The 25,108-nt window shown below is 33.6% G+C and overlaps 2 protein-coding genes across 10 annotated transcripts; one reads left to right on the forward strand and one right to left on the reverse strand.

Annotated features, from left to right (window-relative positions):
• Nucleotides 1-518: 518 nt before the first annotated feature.
• Nucleotides 519-7,037, forward strand: LOC129880923 (uncharacterized). Of its 7 annotated transcripts, XM_055955188.1 has the most exons (5): nt 519-619; nt 2,198-2,675; nt 3,435-5,306; nt 6,036-6,101; nt 6,794-6,875. In XM_055955188.1, exons 2-4 carry the CDS (start codon nt 2,326-2,328, stop codon nt 6,052-6,054), a joined length of 2,241 nt encoding a protein of 746 aa, XP_055811163.1. In that variant the 5' UTR covers nt 519-619; nt 2,198-2,325; the 3' UTR covers nt 6,055-6,101; nt 6,794-6,875. The 7 variants fall into 7 exon arrangements, with proteins under 7 accessions (XP_055811163.1, XP_055811158.1, XP_055811164.1 ...); XM_055955183.1 differs by lacking the exon at nt 6,036-6,101 and having other exon boundaries at nt 520-619; nt 6,794-7,037; XM_055955186.1 differs by lacking the exon at nt 6,036-6,101 and having other exon boundaries at nt 601-742; nt 6,794-7,037.
• A 6,336-nt stretch (nt 7,038-13,373) lies between these two features.
• LOC129880924 (uncharacterized) lies at nt 13,374-16,864 on the reverse strand. Of its 3 annotated transcripts, none has more exons than XM_055955191.1 (2): nt 16,767-16,864; nt 13,374-14,001 (listed from the first exon to the last, which is right to left on the reverse strand). In XM_055955191.1, exons 1-2 carry the CDS (start codon nt 16,774-16,776, stop codon nt 13,595-13,597), a joined length of 417 nt encoding a protein of 138 aa, XP_055811166.1. In that variant the 5' UTR covers nt 16,777-16,864; the 3' UTR covers nt 13,374-13,594. The 3 variants fall into 3 exon arrangements, with proteins under 3 accessions (XP_055811166.1, XP_055811167.1, XP_055811168.1); XM_055955192.1 differs by lacking the exon at nt 16,767-16,864 and adding an exon at nt 16,548-16,571; XM_055955193.1 differs by lacking the exon at nt 16,767-16,864 and adding an exon at nt 15,696-15,712.
• Nucleotides 16,865-25,108: the final 8,244 nt, after the last annotated feature.

A 25,108-nucleotide genomic window follows, 5' to 3' on the forward strand; every position in this document is an offset into this window, starting at 1 on the left:
GTAACGTATCGAAGTAAATTTGATTTAATATAGAGTGTCGAAATAAATCAGATTTGACTTGATTTATGAAGTGCTTAATTAGTGACAAAATCTAGAATATACTAGACGGAAGTTCAGAAAACTTTGTAATAAATTAAGAAATCAAGTACTTTTTTTGTTTCATGACTTTATGTAGCATGTCAAAGTAAATGAGATTTGACACGATCAGTAAAGTGTTCAGTTAGCGATAAATTTAGAGTATACTGGACGAAAGTTCAGGAAACTTTGCAATAAATTAAGAAATTAAGTACTTTTTTCCAAATTTTTTGTGGCATCAAATCAACAAAAAAACTCATAAACATTAAATTCTAAATTCATCTTTGTATTTATTACGATGATATTGTGTCACACTATAAACATCAGTTAAAATTGAACAACACAGAGAAAATCAATTCTAAAGAAAAAGGGGCGAAAGTTGTATATCTCGAAATATTGAGGAAAGAATGTTATTTTTGCAAAGTTTTAGGTCATAGAATGAAATACCTCAAATTGCAGACTATTCTTCTCTATATTCCTCCCTATTGCCATGAGAAGATAAATCAACAAAGCAGAAATTATGAGAATACCCCATCTTTAACAGGTAATTTCAATTTTTTCCCCAATTTTTAGGGAAATCGACAAACCCAATTTTGCATTTGTTCCCACAAATTTTCCTTAATTCTATTTCTTGTCTAAACTGAAATGATGAATTCCTTCCAAAATTGTAAGTTTTCTTTCTATTAATTTCAATGCTGTGTGCTTGATTAGGTGTTTTTTCCTCATCTTGCTAGCTTTTGCATCTCCCAAAATATTATTGCACTCGTGTCTAATACTTAAAAATGTACTACTTTGAAAAATCCGACACGTCCATCCGAACAACATAGATTATCATTTTAATTCCTTGCTCCCCTAATTTATAAGTTTATGCCTAGTGATCAATTAATTAAGAGAGTAAGAATATCTCTTCAAGCTTTAGCGGACAGAGTTACTCGATACCATTGATATCTGTGCTGATGGGAGGTGAGATAGAATTAGTAGTGGCTTAGTCTGCCCAGACACCACGTTTGTGATTTTCTCTTTTTTTTTTTTTTTTTTACCTAATGTAGCATCTAAGAGGATTGAAGCTTAGTTTTAAAGTTGTTGCACTCGTATCGAATACTCCAAAAATGTATTACTTTGAAGGATCTGACACATCAGTCTAACATTTTCTGAAAATCCAAGCAACATAGCCCAGCAGTATAATTTCTCATTAATTTATAAGGTTGTGGGCTAGTGGTCAATGAACAACAACAACAATCCAGTGAAATTCCACAACATGGTGTCTGGGGAGGGTAGAGTGTACGCAGACCTTACTCCTACCGAGGTAGGACGACTGTTTTTGAGAGATCCTCGGCTCAATAAAAGCATAAAAATAGGTCAGATAAGGTTAAGAAATTCAAAACGATATGGAAAAACAAATAACGAAAGCGTCACAGATAAAATAGTGGTCAATGAAGTGAGTGAGAATTATGATACCTTATCATTTAAGCTTTGGTGGACAAAGTTACTGGGTATCTTGTTGCTGGTAGGAGGTAACAAGTTTCCATAGAAGTAGTCAAGGCGCAATCTACATGATTATCATTTTTTGAATTTACCTAATGTAGCCTCCAAGGGGATTGAAGCTTAGTTTTAAAGTTGTTGCACTCATATCGAATATTCCAAAAATGTATTCCCAATTTGGCCCGGACACCACGGTTTTAATCTTTTTCCTTTTTACCTAATGTAGCCTCTAATTAAGGGGATTGAAGCTTAGTTTTAAAGTTGTTGCACTCATATTGAGTACTCCAAAAATGTAATACTTTGGAGGACCCGACACACCTGTCAACATTTTTAGAAAATCCTTTTCCCCACTAATTTATAAGGTTGTGGCCTAGTGGTCAATTAGGTGAGTTGAGAATTACGAGACCTTATCATTCAAGCTTTGGTGGATAGAGTTACTTAGTACATGTGTTGTTGGTGGAGGTAACAAGTATCCACAAAATTAGTAACGAGGGGTAATCTGGCCCGGACACCATGATTATCATTTTTTTTAATTACCTAATGTAGTCTCTAAGGGGATTGAAGCTTAGTTTCAAAGTTGTTACTCCAACTGTTAGTTCTTAATATGCTAAAAGGTTTCAACTATCTATCTTTTGTGTAGGTTGTTATTTTTGTTATGCAATTAGTTCTTAGCTATAGGATTGTTGCAACATCAGGGGCCGGTGTCAAATTATTCGTCCAACTTTGGTTTAGCAATAGTTGTTGACATTTTATGTTGCCCTCGTCGTGATGGCTGCAAAGAAAATCATTGCAATATGTCAATCTGGTGGGGAATTTGTGACCAGTAATGAAGACGGGTCTTTGAGTTACACAGGAGGGAATGCATATGCTGTAGATATCGATGAGAATACGAAGGTGGATGCCTTTAAGCAAGAACTAACAGACACATTTAAGTTTAACGTTGATGGAATGACCATAAAGTATTTTCTTCCGGGGAATAAGAAGACCCTCATCACCGTATCCAAAGATAAGGACCTACAACGCATGGTTAAATTCTTCAAGGATTCTGAGCAAGTAGAAGTCTTTGTAGTTGCAGAAGGAGTTGTCGCGCCTAATGTTTCCAATATGCCTGCCAGTAGGTAATTTTCTTTTCCTTATTAAGGTCAAGTTCAGTTACTTTTCTTTCGTTTTCTTACTTGTACTGCTGCAGATATAAATAAGTAAAAGTGTTCTTTCTCTAACCGTTTAAAATTTTAAAATTAGTGGATGAGGTTTCTCAAACTTCGAAAGGGTGCTAAAGCAAAGCATAAGCTTTGAATTATAAAGAAAGATAAAGGGGTTAGCAGATTGAGATTTTGAGCTCAATTATCACTCTTACCATTAGCAAAAATACTTCCACGTGGAATTAGTCGATGTTCGGGCAACCTGGCCCGGACACCATGGTTAAAAAAGAGAGAATACTTTCCACGTGCTTGTCCAAGAAAAAAGAATCAAGCCTGCACGTGAAGAGGCATGTTGCAGACATAAATAAATAGAACTGTTTCCTATCTAACAACTTAAGGTTTTAGACGAGATAGTTACGCATAACAAATTTTTAACACACTTATCATGAATATGATTGTTTCCTTTTCCTTTTTCTTTTCTCTTCAAATAAGTAAACCTAGAATCCCAACATTTTCAGTTCAATGCTGGTGTTAGTGGTTTCTTGAACTCAATGAGGTCGTTTGGTGAAAAAATAATGCATGGATTAGCTTTGTGTATTACTAACTAATGTCAGCATTACTAAAACACAACACTATTCTAATATACCCTATCAAATGACCCCAATATGTGAGAATCAGGACTTCCCTTTAATGCAATGTGATTTCTAATGCATCTGTGGCCTGCTAATTATTCAGGTCCAGCAGGACAACTATGTCAGAGACAGCACTTTCTCCTGCTCCCCCTGTGGATTTGACCAGCCCTGACAATCAGCTTTTGGTTGATGCACCAATGGATACGACACCATTAGATATTTTTCCGAGTAGCAATGACGACAAGCACTGTAGGGCAGCTACACAGTGGGAAAACATTATTACTGGTGTGGACCAAAGATTCAGTAGTTTTACTGAATTTCGTGAAGCCTTACATAAGTACTCAATTGCCCATGGATTTACATATAAATATAAGAAGAATGATAGTCACAGAGTAACGGTTAAATGCAAGTCTGAGGGTTGTCCTTGGCGTATATATGCATCAAGGTTAGCTACCACCCAGCTGATATGTATTAAGAAAATGAATAAAAACCATACATGTGAAGGAGCTTCTGTGAAAGCCGGATATCGAGCAACAAGGGGATGGGTGGGAAATATAATTAAGGAAAAGTTGAAATTTTCTCCCAATTACAAGCCAAAGGATATCGCCACTGATATTAAACGTGAATATGGCATTCAGTTGAACTATTCTCAGGCATGGCGTGCAAAAGAGATTGCAAGAGAGCAACTTCAGGGTTCTTATACAGAAGCATACAGCCACTTACCGTCATTCTGTGAGAAAATCATGGAAACTAATCCTGGTAGTCTTGCTACATTCGCCACAAAGGAGGACTCGAGTTTTCACCGGCTATTTGTCTCCTTTCATGCTTCAATATATGGCTTTCAACAGGGCTGCCGCCCTCTTCTTTTCCTTGATAGCACTGTTCTCTATGCAAAATATCAAGGAACCCTATTGGCTGCCGTGGGTGCAGATGGGAATGATGGTGTCTTTGTAGTAGCCTTTGCAGTTGTAGATGAGGAGACAGATGACAACTGGCATTGGTTTCTTTCTGAACTTAAATCTGCTATCTCAACCTCTCGACCAATAACATTTGTTTCTGCTTTCCAGAATGGTATAAATGAGTCATTGTGTGACATATTCAGCAAAGATTGCTATCATGGTTATTGTCTTCGGAACCTTGGTGAGAAATTATATAAGGATCTGCATGGGAGGTTTTCACATGAAGCAAGGCGTCTTTTGATCCAAGATTTATATGCTGCTGCTTATGCTCCAAAACTGGAGGATTTTGAGCGCTGTGTTGAGAACATAAAGGCCATCTCACCTGATGCTTACAGTTGGGTCGTACTAAGTGAGCCTGATCATTGGGCAAATGCCTGTTTTGGTGGGGCAAGGTATGACCACATGACTACTAACTTTGGACAACTTTTTCGTGATTGGGTATCTGATGTGAGTGAGTTTCCAATTACTCAGATGGTTGATGCCTTGCGAGGGAGGATGATGGAACTGAATTATACAAGGCGTGTTGATTCTAGTCAGTGGCTTACAAGATTGACACCTTCTATGGAAGAAAAGCTTCAAAATGAGACGTCAAAGGCAATATCACTTCAAGTACTACACTCACATCGGAGCACATTTGAGGTCTGTGGTGAAGCTGTTGATATAGTTGATATTGATAATTGGGACTGCAGCTGCAAAACATGGCAGCTCAATGGGTTGCCTTGCTGCCATGCTATTGCTGTTCTCAAATGTCTGGGAAGGAACCCATATGATTATTGCTCCAGATACTTCACAACTGAGAGCTACCGTTTGACATACTCAGAATCAATCAACCCAATACCCCTTCTGGAAAAGCCTGTGAAAGCTGAAGTAGACATGGAAATCATGGTCAGTCCTCCTCCAACCAAACGTCCACCCGGCCGACCAAAGATGAAACAACCGGATGCAGTTGATATACTTAAACGTCAACTTCAGTGTAGCAAGTGCAAGGGCCTGGGCCACAATAAGAAGACATGCGAGTAGGTGCTTCTGACACTCTGGCTTGCAAATTTTGAGATCTATGTTTTCTTTGGACTAGCATAGTTATATTGGTACTGGTCAATTTGCTTACTTTCAGATCTTTTGTTTTACTTGAGCATTGCTATATCTTGGCTTGTTAAAGCTCTTTTATTTCTTCTATTTTGCCTTCCAATTCTTCCCATTATTTCTGGTATTCAAATTGTTTTCTATATTAATAAAGGTAAAAACATGCATATGTCATTTACTACTGCACTTGCAGCCTATTTGGTTTGGATGTAACTTGTTTCACACGATTTAATCAGTCTTCTTAGATTAAATTGTTATAAATTATCTCCGTGTTATGATTTTCTCTCCCTTTTCTGGTTGATTGACTCTGCTTGTTATGTTTGGACTACCAATAATCAGCCTTGATTTAAAAGTTTCTGTACTTGCGTGTTCTTTGGAAAGATATATGCTTGTTGAGAAGTTCAGCCTGGTCCGGTGAGATGATTTCAACCTTGTTATTTTACTTGATACAATAAAGAAGAGATGATTTCAACCTCACTCGGTCTGTCTTTTCTTCAATAAATTAACTGATCGAGTCAGACGACAGTATTATTGGTCATGTACAACTAATGTCGTTCACCAAAGTAAAGCTTTCTTTTGTTGTTAGAAAGTTTGACACCTTGCCTTCTCTTGAAATTTTAAACATTTCATGAAAGAAGTAATATTTCTGTTTTGCTCCTTAGGGGGTGGCCTAGCAGTTGAAGAGTTGGAGTATCAATCTTAGGAACCAGGGTTCACTCTGAACAGAGGTGAATTCTCTTAGGCGAAGTTACATGGTTCCTGTGTTGGTGGGAGGTTAGTTGAGGTGCGGCAAGTTTGCCCGAACACCACCATGGTTTAAAAAACAAATAGTATTTCTGAATCTAAGCCACTAACATGAAGAAAGAATGCAAGTACTTATTACTTACAACAACAACAACAACCCAGTGAAATCCCACAACATGGGGTCTGGGGAGGGTAGAATGTACGCAGACCTTACTCCTACCAAGGTAGGACGGCTGTTTCCTGGCAAGTACTTATTACTTGATTGAACCAAATAAAATTTGCTTCTGACAACTTAGATCCACTTTTTCCTTTTTCCTTTTTTTACGGCTCTCTACTCTCTCAGAGAGGTGATTATTTGAAACATGCAGAGTTCTTTTGTTTGTCGGAGATGAAATTGCTGTCCAAACTTCCCAGATTGCTGAACAGCCTTAAATAGTAATGAATTGCGTGGTCTATCACTGATATGTCATGAAGTTGTCTGTTTCTTGTATAATTACACTTTTGATGCTAAAGTAGAAATTTTGTGGTGTGATATTAAAGTGGCAAATAGTGTAAGTATATGGTAATATATATCTGTTCAGCTTCGATTGTATATTAACCTGCTACCATGATAAATATCTTCCATCATTTATGTATATGGCGATCTATGACATATCGTTATTTTTCTTGGAAGCAGGAAGGTAAATAAAATTGATGGATCTGATCCTCTACTTCTTACTGGCATGGTGGTAGCTGAAGAACCTGAAGTCACTGCATGATATTTGGTATCTTCTTATCCTATGTATATAAGAAAGTCTTTTGTGAAGTCTAGATACTAGTCTTAGATGCCGTTTGGGACAGAAGCGGATGGGGTGTATCTTTTAGGTAAGCTTTTATATACTAAATAAAAATGCCATTTTAATTAGTTTTTACATTGACAATTTTACATTCAGAAAGGCAATGTTACTTCAAGTATTACGTTCAAAATTCAGTAGATATTGATCCCGCCCCTCTACAGGATTGCACTTGAAAACTGAGCAATTATTCTCAAATGACAAATTTGAAGACCTATTGATTCTAACAACTGATTGCAGTGTTGATCATTCAGACCTTTCAATTCATAGATGTAAATCTCGGATCTATGAATGCGGAAAGTCTTTATTTACTAGTCAATGACATAGTGGTGATTCGTCTTGTCAAGTTGTATGTATGATTATATTGTAAAATTAGGTCTTGAGCTTAACTCACACCCCAAAAGCTAGCTTGAAGGGAGAAGGATTGCCCAAGCCTTATAAGGAGTCAACAATCCTCCTCCCTTTGAGCTAGCTTTTGGAGTGTGAGTTAGGCCTAAGACCTAATTTAAGATGATATCAGAGTAGGACCTGTCTCACCCAATGTTGGGCCCCCGAAATTAAATTGCTCATGCACCAGATGCTAAGTACTGGGCGTAAGGTGGGGTGTTGAAAAATGACAAAAGTTCCACATTGGTGGTTAATGAGATATGTGGACTCCTTATAAAACTTGGATAATCCTCCTCTCTTGGAGCTATCTTTTGGAGTTTGAGTTAGATTCAAGACCTAATTTAACATATATTGTGTACTTCTTTTTAATTATATTGTTTACATTATATTCATCCATATGGAAAGTCTTTATTTACTAATGTCATAGTGGTGATTCACCTTGTAAAGTTGTATACCTAATTATATTAGGTTTTGGAAACTTCATGCCCTAGGTGAGTAGTGATGAATAGTGCACTCGAATATGATAGTTCTGCCCAGTTCAAGTACAAGAATGACACGTGGTACAACCCCATGTAAAACCAGTGGAAGCTGCTCCCTATCAGTTGAGGTCAGGTTAAAGAGCACGTTTATGTATTATGTCTTAAGTATACACTGCACATATTTTGTATAAAAAAAACTACATAACTAAGCAAACATCCCTTTTGCTACTTCCGAAATTCATAGTGGATTGCATAAATCCTTTCTCTTGCTCGCCTCTCTTTTTAGATATATTGGAGTGGTTTTTAAAGGCTCATTATGTTTTCACTCACAACATTTTAATTGTGAATTTACATTCAAACACAACTTTAGTTGTAGAATTTATTTTGAACTTAATTTCAACTGTTATATAAACCATTTAATTCATGTCGAAACGCCTACATGATTTTGTAAAAATAAAATAAAATGTCTCTTGGACATTTGACCAATTGATGAACGCGGTAGGAGAAAATTTTCACACCTCCACTTTTAATAATGAAAAACATTTTCAATGTGTACTTAATAATTATTAATCATTTAACTATCATGTTTAAAATGTGTCATTAAAAAGTTTTAAAAGTAAAAAATAGGAAAGGAATTTTGATGAAACTAAAACCCCACACAAAGTAAACATAGTTATTGGTAGATAGCTAATCCATTTAGGCGGCTTTTTGATTTGCTTTTTGCAAAGGTAACATAAAATAATTATGATAGAAATTTTTTGAAAAAAACAATTAAGTGATTTTTTCTAAAGATTTTGAGCATAAGTGATTCTAGCTATTATATTTCAAGTTTGTTCTCTATTTTCACGGCTGATGTAATAGAAGCTTTTAATGCATATAATGGGTGATACAATTGGCGTTCATAGTCCTAGGTTGGTTACAATAAAAGTTCTTGTTGGAATATCAATGCTTTAGTTTTTGAAAAAATAAATCGATAGGCTTATTGCAAATCGTATATAAATAGACTTAGGACATATATATATTATTTTCGTAGTTTTGCTATTTAAATATAACTTTTAGTAATTAAATTTGATATAACAAATTAAATAGTGTTCATACTCGATACAATTTTTTTTTATGTAAGAACTAAATGCCACCAAGATAGATAGAACAACACGGAATTAAAGATAAAATACAAAACCTAGTGGAAATTATATGTTTTAGAATATAAATTGACTTAATTAAGCGTTAGTAATATGGGAGTTGTAATTAGACTTAATTATTATTCTTATTACTACATAATTTGATAACCATAATCTTATTATGTCACAATCTAAACACATAACATATATTGTTCGCTTTGATTCAATAAATATTATGAATTTGTCTCTCACAATCTCACGCTATATTATTATCGAGCCAAAATTGTGTGTATCATATCTTACAAAGTCTAGCATGAGTTGTTAGGTTGGGCTGATTTTCTGTGCAGGTTGTAGTTCTGGAGGTTCGGTTGAGCTGGAAAGGAGTTCGTGTATCCTTCTAGATTTACTTATTTTTGCTAGTTAGCTTGTTGGGTACCGTGTTCTTTGGTACTCGCCCCTTGCCTCTACACTTGTGTAGGTTTTGAGCTTGGACTTTGATCCCTCATTCATTCTGATCATCTGAGGCTTCCAGGAGACTGAGAAAGGTAGCTATTGATATTCAACGGGCTCTCATATTTTTTTGTACTTCTATGCTTTACTCTATTTGAGAGTTGAAGATATATTGAGACTTGTACTTTTCATTTCGGTCTTATTTTAACGGCTTGTACATGTGACAACTAGTCTTGAGGGTTATTTAGTAGAAAGACTTCCGCTTTTGTTAATTACTTCCCTACTTATACTGTTTTTGCTTTACTTCTGCTTTAATTGAATTTTTGGATGACTTGTCTCGGTAGATTGAGACGAGTGTCATCACACCCTGGTTCGGGTCGTGACAAATATGAACATCAAACCTTTTTTTGCAGCAAAATGAAGAAAATATTAGTAAATAATATTAACCTGTATGTACGCATCTCACTCACTATTAGACATGAGAATAGTATTGATTGCTGAATCATAAATATTGTCAGTTGTTTTAGTTATTGGCAACTAAGGTTGATATTTTTCTTTTAAATAATCATAAAGGTTCTTAGAGGTTTTTAAAATGTCTTATAAATTCTTCCAAATCACTCTTGAATTTTTTAAAGATCGTTCCATAACTGAAATATAAAATATAATAAATATAACATATGGACATATGCAACAAAAAATAACTGAACAAAGACAATCAAGATGATTAAAAAGATCAATAACGATGAAAAAAATCTTCATATTCTGAATATAGAAGCAAAAACTAACTTAGTTGTAGTATGTTATGATATTTTTCTTTTTACTACTCGCTGATTCACATGTATTGGGAGATTAAAATATAACAATAACAATGTATATAGTGTAATCTCACAAGCGAGTTTGATCATATCAGCGAGTTTGATGATCAAAGAGTCTCAATAAAATTAGTTGTCTAAAATAAAATTTTAATAAGAGAATATACATAGTTCAACAATAAGTATACAACTTGAAAAAAGTTCTTTTAAGTTAAAAAAAACGTTAGTCATTTGTTGCATTATAATAACTTGATTTTAATTCTAAAAATTATTACTAGTATATTAACTTTAAATAGTTTAATTTAAAATTTTAAAATATTAGACAAAGTTCTATAGTTATTTTACAAAATTCTTAAAAAATTAGAAATACAAATTAATATAGTACTAATGCCAAAACAATATACAAGGAAATAATGAATACTTTTAAATATTAATTGTGGTCTAAATCAAAATTTTAATAAGAGACCTCAAGTATATACATACTTCAACAATAATAATCTATCTAGTGTGATCTCACAAGCACATTTGATCATACAAGCGAGTTTGAGAGTTTGAAGATCAAAGAGTCTCGATAAAATTAGTAGCCAAAAATAAAATTCTAATAAGAGGTCTCAAGTATATACATAGTTCAACAATAATATTATATCTAGTGTAATCTCACAGAAGGTCTAATCATACAAAGTCTCAATAAAATTAGTGGTCTAAAATAAAATATTAATACAACACCTCAAGTATGTACAAAGTTCAATAACGATAATATATTTAATGTAATTTCACAAGTGGATTTGATGATCAAAGAGTCTCAATAGAATTAATGGTCTAGGACCAAATTCTAATATATATATATATATATATATATATATATAAGAGTCTCAATAGAATTAATGGTCTAGGACCAAATTCTAATATATATATATATACATAGTTATTGTTTTTAATCATAGCTAGTATTTTTTTTCAATCAGAAACCTTAATAAACACCAATACACCAAAAATATTATTGCAACAAGAGTTCTTGACAAACATCAATACACCCCATAAAAATTGTTAATATTAAAAAAATACTTGTAAAGATGTAATGACCCTCCAGGTCATTTCCTTCATTTTCCGATCTTTACAGCGTTTAGAGCTTTCCTGTAGTCATCTCAAGTCATTTATGACTTGTTGGCACTGACAGTTTGGATGCATGATCGTTCGTTTGGATTTTATGTTCGTTTTCCTGTTTTGGAGCTCTTGGAGTTTGAATATGCAGACCCATTTTGGTCTTCGCGTTCGCGCTACCTAGGCCGCGTTCGTGGAAACCAGTGGCTTTGGCTTCGCCTCCGCATTCGCGGGGGCCCTGCCACATTCGCGGAGCCTGATGAATTTTCTCTCCGCGTTCATGGAGCTTTGAGGGCTTAGCCTCCGCATTTGCAGACCTTTTCTCCTCATTCGCGGATAGCATTTAAATGGTCTTTTAATTAAGACTATGACGTGAACTCAGCTCATTCTTTTGTGTTCATTTCGCGATTTTGAGAGCTACACCCCTCCATTTTGGGTGATTCAAGTTGCATTGGGTCCAAAATCAGCGTGATTCGTAGTGGAGTGCTTGGAGAACTTCGAAAAGCATCATTTTGAGGTAATTTCTTACCCAAAGGGGCTGCCCAAGCTTGAATTACTTTTTTAATGGTGAATTAATTTGCATGAACTGATTCCTTCATTTTTGAGCATTGAATTGTCCTATATTTTTTTACCAAAAGTTCATTAAGTTCAAATGAACCTTTTCACGGAGTTGAATTAGAATTTTCGATGGGGATCCCACAATTCTGTTTTAGATCCGATTTTGGGTCCGACTCCAAAAAATGTGAATTGGGTGTCAACACGTCCGTAATTACATCATGATCAACATTTTGTTAGTGTTGCAGCAATTGGAGGTGATTCGGAGGTTGAAAGCTTCAAATTGGAGAATTTGGAGCGCGCATGATCTGCTTCGAGGTAGGCTACGGTCTCCCACTTTGACAGAGCTTTAGTAGGTATTGTTTAGTATATATTTCATGTGATTTAGGTTTGTATTTGCCGAGTTTAGGGCTTTCCTCCTTCTATTCCATTTTCTTGACACCGAGTGAGCCTTAAACTAGCGTAATCTCTTGAAATCCTTGTCTTAGGCCTGTGGCTTTACTTGTGTTTTGGATTGGTAAGATTATCCTTCTTAGGATTGATATTGATAGCCTTAGGTTAGGTTTGAGCCTTAGATTCTTTAGCTTGTGTTTCCTTGCCCTTATAGCTAGGCGTAGCTTCCGGTAGAGCTGGTTACGGTGGTTGTGCCTTTGTGCTAGTGCCTGTGACCTCTGTGGCTCGTCATAGCCATAGGCTCGGCTTAGTTTTGCTCATTGGGAGTTGAGATGGGATATTTTTGGGGTAAGTTGTCGATCCTAGGGATACTTTCTCCCCCTCTCTGACTTTGATTCGTTTTCCGATTACTTCGCTTTTTGTTTAGTAGTAGGCTTGAGATGCCAATATGTCTATTATCTGTTGTTGGGCCCGAGGCCGTATTCGAGGAGCTATTGGATCCCAGGTTAGTTCCTCTGTCTTGTTAGTGTGCTAAGATTTGGTATTTCATTTATGACTATGTGTATCTTGTTTGAATGCTGATGATTGTATTCTTGCATTGATTGAACATATTCACTCGTTTTGTGGTACGATCCTTGTAATGTCATTGGATTTTCACTACTGTTTTGAGATGACCTTCTCACACTTTTACTATTTTCTAAACTGATTTTACCAGGAGTCGTAGATCTTCGTCTTTATTTATTATTTAACAACCCAATTTTATCCTACCATTTAAAAGTATATATTTATAATCTATTTTTTATTTATAATATTGTAAGTTTAATCTCTAAATTGCTAATATATGACATTATGTAACGACAAAGCACGATATAATATATTCAAACATTGTATGCATCAAAACAATACAACACATTATAAAGCGAAATAACTATCCAAACGACTTGTTAAAAAACAAACATTACATAAAGATGGAAGACAGGCAAATCATATATAGATCGGAGTTGCAACTTCACCGTAGGCATTAGGAGGTTCAGGTTTAAGACCTTCATCTCGATTTTTTTTCTCATTCATTTGCCCATCTGATGTTTAAACTTATTAGACTAATAACAACCTAATTACTTGGTATGCTCCATAAACATCTTTTTGGTTGTTTTCATAATAAGATCATATGAAGAAAAACAAAGAGCTAGTTATTAAATTCCCATCTAATGGCAAGGCAAATCCCGCTATTCGTGCCCATTGCTACGGTTGGAAAATACAGAAGAAAAAGAAAACAAGGCAAGTGAGCGGGAAATCTTTCGTCCATTATGTTGTTGAAAAAGAAAGGATTCCTTTCCAGGTAAAACCTATTCTTGCACTGATCTCCTGGCAGCATCTTCTTCTGCTTTCATCTTCCTTTCCCACTTTCTCTTCCTATAATCAGCCAACATTTCAGGCATTTTTTGCATCAGTTCAGCTGTCTTTGCCCGTTTTTCTGCTGATATTCTGTCACACTTGTGCCCTTTCTGCTTGGTTCTCATTTGCTTTCTCTCTGGATCGTATGGCCAATCTTGTCCAGCAAGAACAACTTCCTTGCGGAGGCGAGCTCGATGGCGAGCACTGATCCCTAGAGGTTTCCAGGCTCCAAGCTCCCAGTAACCCCAAACTCCCTTTGAAAGCTCATCCTTGTATTTAACTAACTTTTCTTGCCATGGATATTGATATTCCCAAACTGCTTTTGCTACAGACTTCACAGCTTTTCCAGCCATTCGTCCTGGAAACAAATACATAAAACTTTTCTTTGAGCTTTCTCACAAAGTCGACTTTTTAGACACGCAAGTCTATCAAGGCATACTAAAATGAGATGTATGCAAATTGGACAGGTTATTCCATGATTGTAAGTGGATGCCACAACATATAGCGAATGAAAATAATAGAAGAGTTTGAAAATACAAGATCCTCTCATAGGATGTCCCTCTGAACTAAACATCAAAACTACTACCTGCTGCTGCTGCTTAAGAAAAATTTAACTCGAATCTTTGGTATAACTACGTCCATACACACCTCCTTCGTACACCTTCATTTTATACTAAGGCAGGACTTGGATCTATTATGATTTCATAAACTATTCACTAAAGATTACTGATACAGTAGACAAACTATGGGAACTAACTTAACTGGAAAATGCTCTTGGTCCTTTTCAGCACAAAGAAAGCATCAGAAGCAATTTGAGGAGTCTATAAATAGTGTAATAAAAAACAATAGATATTTGCATCCACTTACAATCATTCTTACAACCCTGGGTAGGATACATTTCTTTTGAACCGAGGGTCTACCGGAAGCAGTCCACAAAGGTAGGGGTGAGGTCACTTATGGGATTTCAATAGGTATGTTGTTGTTGTTGTTGGTACCGAGGGCACAAACTCTGCCTTTTTGTGTAGCTTAAACTATTGATACCCTTTACAAATCCCTAAAGGAATAGCCATCCAAAGTTAGGCTACGAACAAGAAACTAAGCTTAAACCTCACATTATTTTTCTTTTAAATACTAAAGTTATAACATAGATGAATGGAACTATTTCTCAGATATTACAACAGATAATAAGGCAACACAGCAAATAGAGTAACATCACAATAACAACTTAGCATATAAGGAATGCTGCAGGTTTCATCATGCCAGAAGATTTATACTAATTTTCCATCTTTTTCGTACAGTGATAGTTTTAATGTTTCATAACTAGACAAGGTCAAAGATGATCATATATGTCACATGTTTTGCAGATAACAGGCTACCTCCAACCTTAGCCCTGACACATGAATATATAATACACTTTTATCATACTTAAGGTACCAATGGTTTGTGTCCTACTACACTATTATAACACTGTAAATGGAAATTACCAACTATTTTAAAGAATTTTGTAATGTCTAACTTCCACGGTTGAAACTTTATTGGCAAATAGCAGCTGTATTTATATTTTTGGGTGAAATGAGAAGGTTTTATTCATAACAGCACTAAGAAAGCTGGAGATCTTGTGAGGCAAAAGTGAGAAAACAAAAGTACATCCACGTCTAAAGTTGTAGGGATTCAGTACATCCACGTCTAAAATTGTAGGGATTCTAGGAGCTCTAAAATAGATTCAGCTTGTTAAAAATTTTCATTCTACACCAAAAGCAAACAAAAGAAATATGGTTAGTCTTTATTCTCTGAATGTGGTTGTGTTTGTGCTCAAAGCACCTCCAGTTCCTCTCTTTCTATGTAACATCTAACAGTTGAAAGACCACCATTTCAGGGGCATTCATGCAGGACCTATCAACTATCAGGATGCTTGGCTATCTACACTAATCTCGCATGGATATGAGTTGGAAGAAACTTGTAAGACGGATGAAATTAATTAATTAGAGGTTAGAAATTTCTTATAAGAGCAAGTTATCATATTTATGCTAAGAGAAAATCTTTTGCAGTTACCATAGCAACTTCCTGGATGATAATTAAGATGGCAGAAATCTCCTGGGGACTTTCAAGTATTCAACATAGGTGACAAAAGCCAGATTTTGTTTACAACTACACCTCAGTCGCAAATAAGTTATGGTCATCTACATGAATCCTTACTAACCATGTTACTCTATTTAAACTCATGTGATGCCAATATTATGCAAATACAAATAAAAATTGATAGAAGCTCTCAATATATAAAGTAACAGAACATCCCTACGACACCCACCACCTCTCCCTTTTCCACAAGAAAAAAAAGACTAAACTGATAAAAACTGGTTAATTTGGTATATCATAACCAGTCCAAATTTAGGCAAAAACACAATGGAGGACAAAGTTGTCCCATATCGAGTAGTGCAGGGCAAAAATTGATCATTTCAGTTGTTTCAAACATATCTTTCTGTCAGATTTGAAGTTCAAATAAAACTTTTGTTAAATGACTAGTTCTTCCAGCTATTCACGAAATTATATGTGTACATTGGAGCGACTAATTAACAGTTGGCGGCTTGCCTTGCTGACCTAAAATAAGTCAGAAAGCAAGAATTTCAGCTTATATAGAAACACAAGGGCCTAATGCATTCATAAGCAATAGGGAAACTACAAAAAGAAAAAAAGGGAATGCACACTATCCAATAACTTAAAGAAATGTGCGATACATAAAATCAGTTAATCGAGAAGAAAGAAAGCACATGTTCAATCAATCACAGTTGAAGTTAAAGAGTCTTTCAGTGCAGTCTACTTAGACAATACATTATACAAGGTCTTAATAAACTATCAGCCTCTTCATAACATGTTTGTTCAAGTCTCAAGGCATGGGCTACATACACTACACTAAACCTGAACAAGGGCGGCTCAACCCTAAAGCCACTAAAGCAGTGGCTTTAGGCCCCAACAAATAAGGGCCTCCAAAGAACCAAAAATCCTCCAAATTCAGTTCGCTCAAATACGAAAACATACAGAAGATGCACAAAAAGGAAATGAATTCGACCGATTAAACGAAGAACCAAAAGAAGTGAGCAGACAAAAGATGAAGGAAATACATACCTACATACATAAAAGAGACAACAAGATCTGATGAAAGGCGATGTAAAATGTTAATATTAATTGTGAGAAGCACACTTGGAAGAAACCTAAGTGGAATATAAAAAAATTACTATCTATTTATTGTTACACTTACTTTAAAACTACAAATTATAACAAACATTAATATATATTTATATTTAATATAAATAGTTATAGTTTATCATTTTTATGTTTAATGGATATAACTGAATATTAAATAACAAAGTTAATTATATAAAAATAATATTTCTTTTAATTTTATATCTATTTAAATAAATAAATATTAAATGTCAAAGTTATTACACAAGCCTAATTAATTACTTACTGGCATGTTTTATGGTGTTCTCTGAGTCTTACCATCTTCAATCTTTTATCTTTCAATGTTCATATATCACTGATTTCTTTATTTTCATATTTATTCTGATTTAACAATCTTTTTGCACGATCGAATAAGTACATTCGATCTAATAGAATGATTTTGCCATCAGGTATCTTTAATTTTTTTATACACTGGAATAAGTATACACTTGGATACGAGTAGTGTGTTTTGCTATTTTTTTTTTAATTCTAATATATCATATCTCTGATAACAACAAGACATTCATAAGTGAAAGGTATTCAAACTTTCGTGTTCATATACTAAACCGATATACTTTACCTTTGATAAATTAACACATTAATTTCTATAATAAGAATACATTTAAGTTATACAAGAACTTGTATTCAATTGAAATCAAGTATTCATTTGTGTCCTCGAAATACTTTATTACATTAAGTTATATAATCCTTTTATACATTTGAAATCAAAGTATTCACATGCTAATTGTATATAGGTATACATAATGTAAATGTATTCAAATGGGGAATGTTCACATGATTATTTTTTATAATTACCTCGTTGGATATTTTAATACATTAAGTTATACAATGGCTTGTGTCCTTGATATATTTTAATACATTAAGTTATATAATACTTGTATTTATTTGAAATCAAATTATTCATGATAATGTATCATCGAATGATGCAACCAAAGAAAGAAAAATCTGTCAAAGTAATAGAATCAATCGAATAAATTTTTTTTTTGGAAATAATGGTAAGTTGAATAAACAACAATGTATATAGTAGAAACAGTGATTATCTATACGGATCTTGAATAACAACAATGGAGACAAAATAGAAAAAGATATGTATCCCAAAATTTTCGTAACAGTGGTTAGGATCTTATGAGATCTGCCTTTTTAATAGGTAAATTAGTAGTTGTTAATTAAATAATGGTAAGTTGAGGTTTTATGGGCGTAATTAAAGGGTTGTCTGTTATAGTAATTGATTTGACCTTATTTAATGGATTACAATTAAAACCGTATTAATGTATAAATAAAAGAAAAAATCCAAACATACAGCTAAAATTTGTTATAAAATGAAGTCATTTTTAGTAAATACCATACTTATAGCTATTCAAATTCAATAATCCTTTAACTATAGCTATTTAGTTTCTCTATTTCGAAAAATCTATCTATCTATCTACACTATGTTAAAAGTGCGAAGATCTTAATATTGTTTGAACCTTTTGCCCTTTATTAAAAGATTCCGCTTTAGATAAAATTTTATTTTCACCATTTTTGTTCAATTATTATACCATTATATATATTTATAATATTAGATATTGACTACAATAAACATAATAAAAATTAAATAGAAATAATTATTTTATTATGGTTCAATTTTTACGAGGATAATCTTATACCAACTACAATAGACTTGATTCAAAACTACTTGTCAAAAAACTTCCAAAATAATAGCAAAAAAAAATTTAAAAATCTTCCCAAAAAAAAGGTATAAAAGGTCCAAAATATTAGGCCAAAAAGGGGAACAGAAAAATCACATCGACAATATATTATAATTACTATTTTTTGGTGGAAAAAATAAAAAAAAAACTGTCATATAATTGCTTTTAGGTTTAGGATTCTTTCAAAAATAATTGTTTGGGATTCTTGCTATCAATTAGGATTCATTATAGGATATAATCATAGTGTTTTAATAAATCTGAATATTGTTAAGACTCTTCTACAGATCTGATTCGTTCAGATCTTTTCAGATTCATTAAGAGACTTTTTTAAAAACAAACAAATGGACTTAATGGGTTGAATCTAAATGGTTTAGATTCAGACCTAAAAATCAAACGCACTAAATGAACTGAATCTGAATGATTAAGATTCAGACCTCCATTAAGTGTAAACAAATGAGGCCTAATATCCTTGATATATTTAGTTCATTACTCAACCTTACCAAATGTCCAAGTGGGTTCACGACCCCAAGTGACTCTATCATTTATGTGTGTATTATTTGAAAAATTGTTATGCCAACTATGAACCGTTTGTTCTAAACTAATTAAACTTTAGGAGGGAGGGTATTACTAACCCTAATGTGATACAGATATCTATGAAGATCCTAAGTGTTGGCCTATGGAGATTAAATTAGAAGCATGGGGTGAAGATGCTTAGATGTGAACTAGTATAAAATTAAGTTAATTATTTTAAGTTAATTAGTTTAAAATTAAGTTAATTATTTTACTTTGTCAAGATTAAGAAGCTCGTTAATTAATTAATATTAATTCATCCTATTTAAATTTTAGCCGATCCTAACTAAATTCAAATTGGCTAATTTCTTAATTTAATTGACTATAATTGAAATGATGTACACTTTTTATAATTTACAATTCTAGCCAATCCCCCCGCCCTAATTCTTTTATTTTTCAATTCAAACCAACATATATATATAACATACACATTACTCCTTGGAAATTGAGTTGTACAGACGTCAAGATGCTTTACGACAAACTGAAGGAAGATAATGTCAAATGTTCAAAGAGATAAATATGTGCCGACATAATAACGATACTAACTCTCCATTTTGAATTATGTTTTATACTTGTCACGACCCGACCTAGGGCCTAGTCGTAACACGGCGATCAAAACCCAAAAGGGCTCCAACCAAGCCTCTTGTACATATAATAAGCATACATAAGGTAAAGTAAAAGCGAAAACATCATAAGATAGTCTAAACCATGAATAAAAAATGAAGAATGTCATATAACAACATAGACTCGAAACATTTGTCCAACTAGATGCCTTTACACATGAGTATGGGCGGGGGCTAAGACATGTCTCTAGCTCACCCTCAATATGAAACATAACAAAAGTTTTTGAATACAATAATCAATTCGATGACTAGTCCCCGATAAATGAGGACTCACCACAAATACCGTCGGATAGAAAAGCTTAAATAGCCACGTGGATGAATATGATCTTCAACCTCAACCCCTACATTATGAGACAATGTAGGCAAAAAGTATGCATTAGTATGTTGCAATGTACTACGTATGTAGGCAATGCAATGTATAGAAAACCATATTTGTAGAAATGACAATTTTAAATAGTATGATAGGAGAAGTAGTCAAAAATCATAAGTAGTTTTTAAGAAGGATCAATGAATAACAAACCATAAGAGTATCATATAAAGTAAAAGATAGGATTAGTCATTTAGAACATAAAAAGGACCATACATATGTGGGATAGGAACCATAATCGACAATAAGACCATGCGAGTTATAACATGGAATCCGAATGTTACCCCTACATCGGAGGAAAGGTGGAGACTACTTGCCAAGGTAGACTCCTACATGCCTAAGTGGTTTCTTCTTCTATTTTGATTTAAAATTTGCTTGTTATAGACCTTCATTCTTTGAAAATTTGTCAATTTAAATGTCTGCTAGTCCTTCGTTTTCACCCGTCCTACCCTCTATAATAATGTATAACAAACATGAAATGGTCATATAATAATAATAATATGTTATAAAATAAAATATTAAAACTAAAGAAAGAAAGGAAGAGAAAAAGTGGCAGTAGAAGAAATAGGCAGAGGAGTAATGTAATATGCTTATCCAGTGTATCTTTCATTGAAGTATTTTGCCCCTTTAATAGGGATATATTTCATAACATAAATTAGTGGTGGGTCGCTAATTTTATGGACATTCACCCACTTAATATTTAAACACTCCCCCTTGGATGTCCATGTGTAATGTGCCTCAGTAAAAACTGTACAAGAAATAATGTACATAGTTATCCTGAACACCCATAAATGTTGTGCTTCGTTAAAACCTTACTAGGAAAAACCCAATGGAAAAAATTCTAGTGAAGGAAAAAGAGTACACATATCTGGTAATACGCCTTGAGTGCTGTCTCATTAAAAATCTTACAAAGAAAACCCAGTGGGACAAAACCTTGACTAAGGGAAAAAGAGTACAGCGCGTATTTTACTCCCCTTGATGAAAACATCACTTAATATCTCGAAGACGACGCATTCTAATTTTGTATCTCATTTTTGCAAAGGTTGAAGTCGGCAATGCCTTGATAAACATATCTGCTAAATTGTCATTTGAACGAACTTGTTGGATATCTATTTCACCCTTCTTTTGAAAATTATGAGTAAAAAAGAATTTTGGTGAAATATGTTTTGTTCTGTCTCCTTTGATGTATGCTCCCTTCAGTTGAGCTATACATGCAACATTGTCTTCATACATATTTGTTGGAACGTCTCTTTTCAAAGAAAGGTCACATGTTTCTTGAATGTGTTAAGTTATTGATCTTAACCAAACGCATTTTCAACTTGCTTCATGGATGGCTATTATCTCTGCATGATTTGAGGAAGTGGCAATCATAGTTTGCTTTGTTGAACGTCATGATATAGTTGTACCAGCACATATAAATAAATAGCTATTTGCGATCGACCTTTATGGGGATCAGACAAATATCCCCCATCTGCGTAACCAATCAATTGTGACGTGAATTCATTTGAGTAAAATAATCTCATATCAATGATCCCTCAGAGATATCTGAATATATGTTTAATTCCATTCTAGTGTCTTCGTGTTGAAGAAGAACTAAATCTTGATAATAAGCTTATAGAGAGAGCTATATCTGGTCTAGAATTATTGGCAAGATACATTAATGCACCAATTGCACTAAGATATGGTATTTCAACACCAATAAGCTCTTCATCATTTTCATAAGGTCGAAACGGATCTTTATTAATATCAAGAGATCTTACAACCATTGGGTATTCAATGGATGTGCTTTGTCTATATAAAACCTCTTTAAAATATTTTCTGTATATGTTGATTGGTGGACAAATATCTCATTTGCAAAATATACAATTTGTAGACCAAGACAATTTTTTTTCTTTCCGAGGTCTTTCATTTCGAATTCCTTTTTTAGACATTTTACTACCTTTGAAAGTTTTTCAGAAGTTCCGATGATATTTAAATCATCAACATATACGGCTATTATGACAAATTCAGATTCAGACCTTTTCATAAAGACACAAGGGCAAATTGAATCATTTTTATATCCTTCTTTTAGCAAATATTCGCTAAAATGATTGTACCGCATTCGCCCTCATTATTTCAGCCCATATAAAGATTTTTAAAGTTTTATTAAACAAGTTTCCCGAGAATCTTTATATATTTCAGACATTTTAAATCATTCAAAAAATTTCAGAAAAATATCGTTATCCAGAGAATCATATAAATAGGCTGTAACGACATCCGCCAGATACATGCCAAATTTTTTATGAACTGACAGATTTATAATACCTGAAAGTGGTTGTATCCACCACAGGAGAATATTTCCTTATAATCAATATCGGGTCTTTACGAAAATCCTTGTACCACAAGTCGTGTTTTATATCTTACGACTTTATTTTTTTCATTTCTTTTTCGCACAAAGACCCATTTGTACCCCACTAGTTTTATACCTTCAGGTGTTCGGACTATCGGTCCAAAAACTTCACGTTTTTCAAGCGAAACTAATTCAACTTGAATTGCATCTTTCCATTTTGGTCAATCATTCCTCTGTCTACATTCATCGACAGATTTTGGTTCAAGATTCCCATTTTGTTGCATTATTTCAATAGCAACATTATAAGCAAAACTAGTATCTCGACAATTACATTATTTCGATTCCATATTTTTCTGATGAGACATAATTTATTGAAAATTCTTTATCATTTTCAGGCGCCTTAATCTCTTCCAAGGTCTTTTCAATTGTTATGTCTCCTCGCTCTTCTTGAGCAGGTTCTTTCATATCATGACTATGTTGATTGTTTGCTCGTTTTCTTTTTTGAGGATTTTTATCTTTTGAACCGATCGGTCTATCACGTTTTAAATATGGTTTAGACTAATTTGCATTAATTAATTGTCCTACTAGGACATCAAGTCGAATTGGAGCATTAATGGCTGTAATATGAGATTTAGTAACTTTTGATAGGTCAGTGAATGCATCTGGCAGTTGATTTGCAATATTTTGCAAATGAATTATCTTGTGAACTTTCAGTTCACATTTATTTGTACAAGGATCTAAATGAGATAGTGATAATGCATTTCCAATCTATTTCTCTTTTCGGTTGTTTATTTTCTCTCCCTAATATTGGATATATTAATTCATCAAAATGACAATCAACAAATCTTGCAGTAAATAAATCTCCAGTCATAGGTTTTAAATATTTTATGATAGAAGGAGATTCATACCCAACATATATCCTCAATCTTCTTTGGGTTTTCATTTTTGTGCATTGTGGTGGAGCAATTGGAACATATACTACACATCCAAATATTCTAAGATGGGAAATATTCGGCTCCTGACCAAAAGTCAATTGTAATGGGGAGACTTTATGATAACTTGTGGGTCTAATCCGCATAAGGCTTGTTGCATGCAAAATAGCATGACCCCATAATGAAATGGAAACTTTTGTTCTCATAAGCATTGGTCTAGCAATTAATTGGAGACGTTTAATCAATGATTCTGCTAGACCATTTTGAGTATGAACATAAGCAACCGGATGCTTAACTGTTATCCAGTGGACAAACAATAATTATTAAATGCTTGAGATGTGAACTCGCCAGCATTATCAAGATGAATTGTCTTTATTACATAACCTGGAAATTGTGCTCTTAACTTGATTATTTGAGCAAGTAATCTCGCAAATGCCATATTATGAGTTGATAATAAGCACACATGTGACCATCTTGTAGATGTATCTATTAAGATCATATAATATTTAAATGGTTCACATGATGGGTGAATGGACCCACATATATCACCTTGTATACGTTCCAGAAATGCTGGGGATTCATTTCTCACTTTGATTACTGATGGTCTAGTAATCAATTTGCTTTGAGAACATGCAGCACAAGAGAATTCTATAAATTGAAGAATCTTTTGGTTCTTCAAAGAGTATCTATGTTAGCTCTCAATTATTTTGCGCATCATATTAGAGCCGAGATGGCCCAACTGATAATGCCAAATAATAAAATCATTTGAGTTAGTAAACCAAAGATTTACTATGGCATGTGTTTCAACCTTGCTAATACTTGTGAAGTATAAGCCAGATGAAAGAGCGGGTAACTTTTCAAGTATAAACCTTTTGTCCGACATCATTGTAGTAATATAAAGATATTCATTCTTTTCATTATTTGTAGTCTCAATAAGATAATCATTTTGACGAATGTGAAACTTAATAAGTTTCTTTGAAACTTACTACAATATAATGCTTTATTAATTGTTAAATTTGTTCCTCCGACAAGTACAACTTTAATTTTTTTAGATCCTTCAATTAATCTTGTATTACCAAATATTGTATTAACATTAGCTTCTTTCATAATCAAATAAGAGAAATATTTCTTATCTCTTAAAATAGTGTGTGTTGTGACATTATCAATAAGACACATATTATCATAATTAATGTTGGATCCAACTGATGATTGTGAATTTCCATATTCTTCATAAACAAAAATATACATTATAAGAATGTGAAAAACTAACAACATAAGAAGCTTTTAAGAAATTGCACTGCCTTAAGAAAATTTTACGAAGGACAACATAATATCAAACATAATAAAAAAACAATAACTATTTTTATCCCAGCTAGATGATCAATTCTTTAGTCAACATTCATAAAATCTTCAGCTTCCAAATGAATAATATTTGATAGATCTTCGAAAGTATCATCTTTATAAGCAAGATTCACCTCAATATCTTCATATTTATTTGAGGGAGTTGCTTCATTATCATCATTCCAAAAATTCTAGTGTGCCTCTACATTATTATCTCTTCTTTTGAGATAGCTTGATAAAGTTTCACAAAATGATTGAGCACACCACATTCACATGCCCAATGACCTTTCATACCACATCGGTGGCAAATATTGTATTTACCTCTCGAAGAATTATTTTAAGGAACTTTATTGTTCTCATGTTTATTTTCATCAT

Source organism: Solanum dulcamara, chromosome 2 (assembly GCF_947179165.1).
Source record: "Solanum dulcamara chromosome 2, daSolDulc1.2, whole genome shotgun sequence".
NCBI lineage: Eukaryota > Viridiplantae > Streptophyta > Magnoliopsida > Solanales > Solanaceae > Solanum > Solanum dulcamara.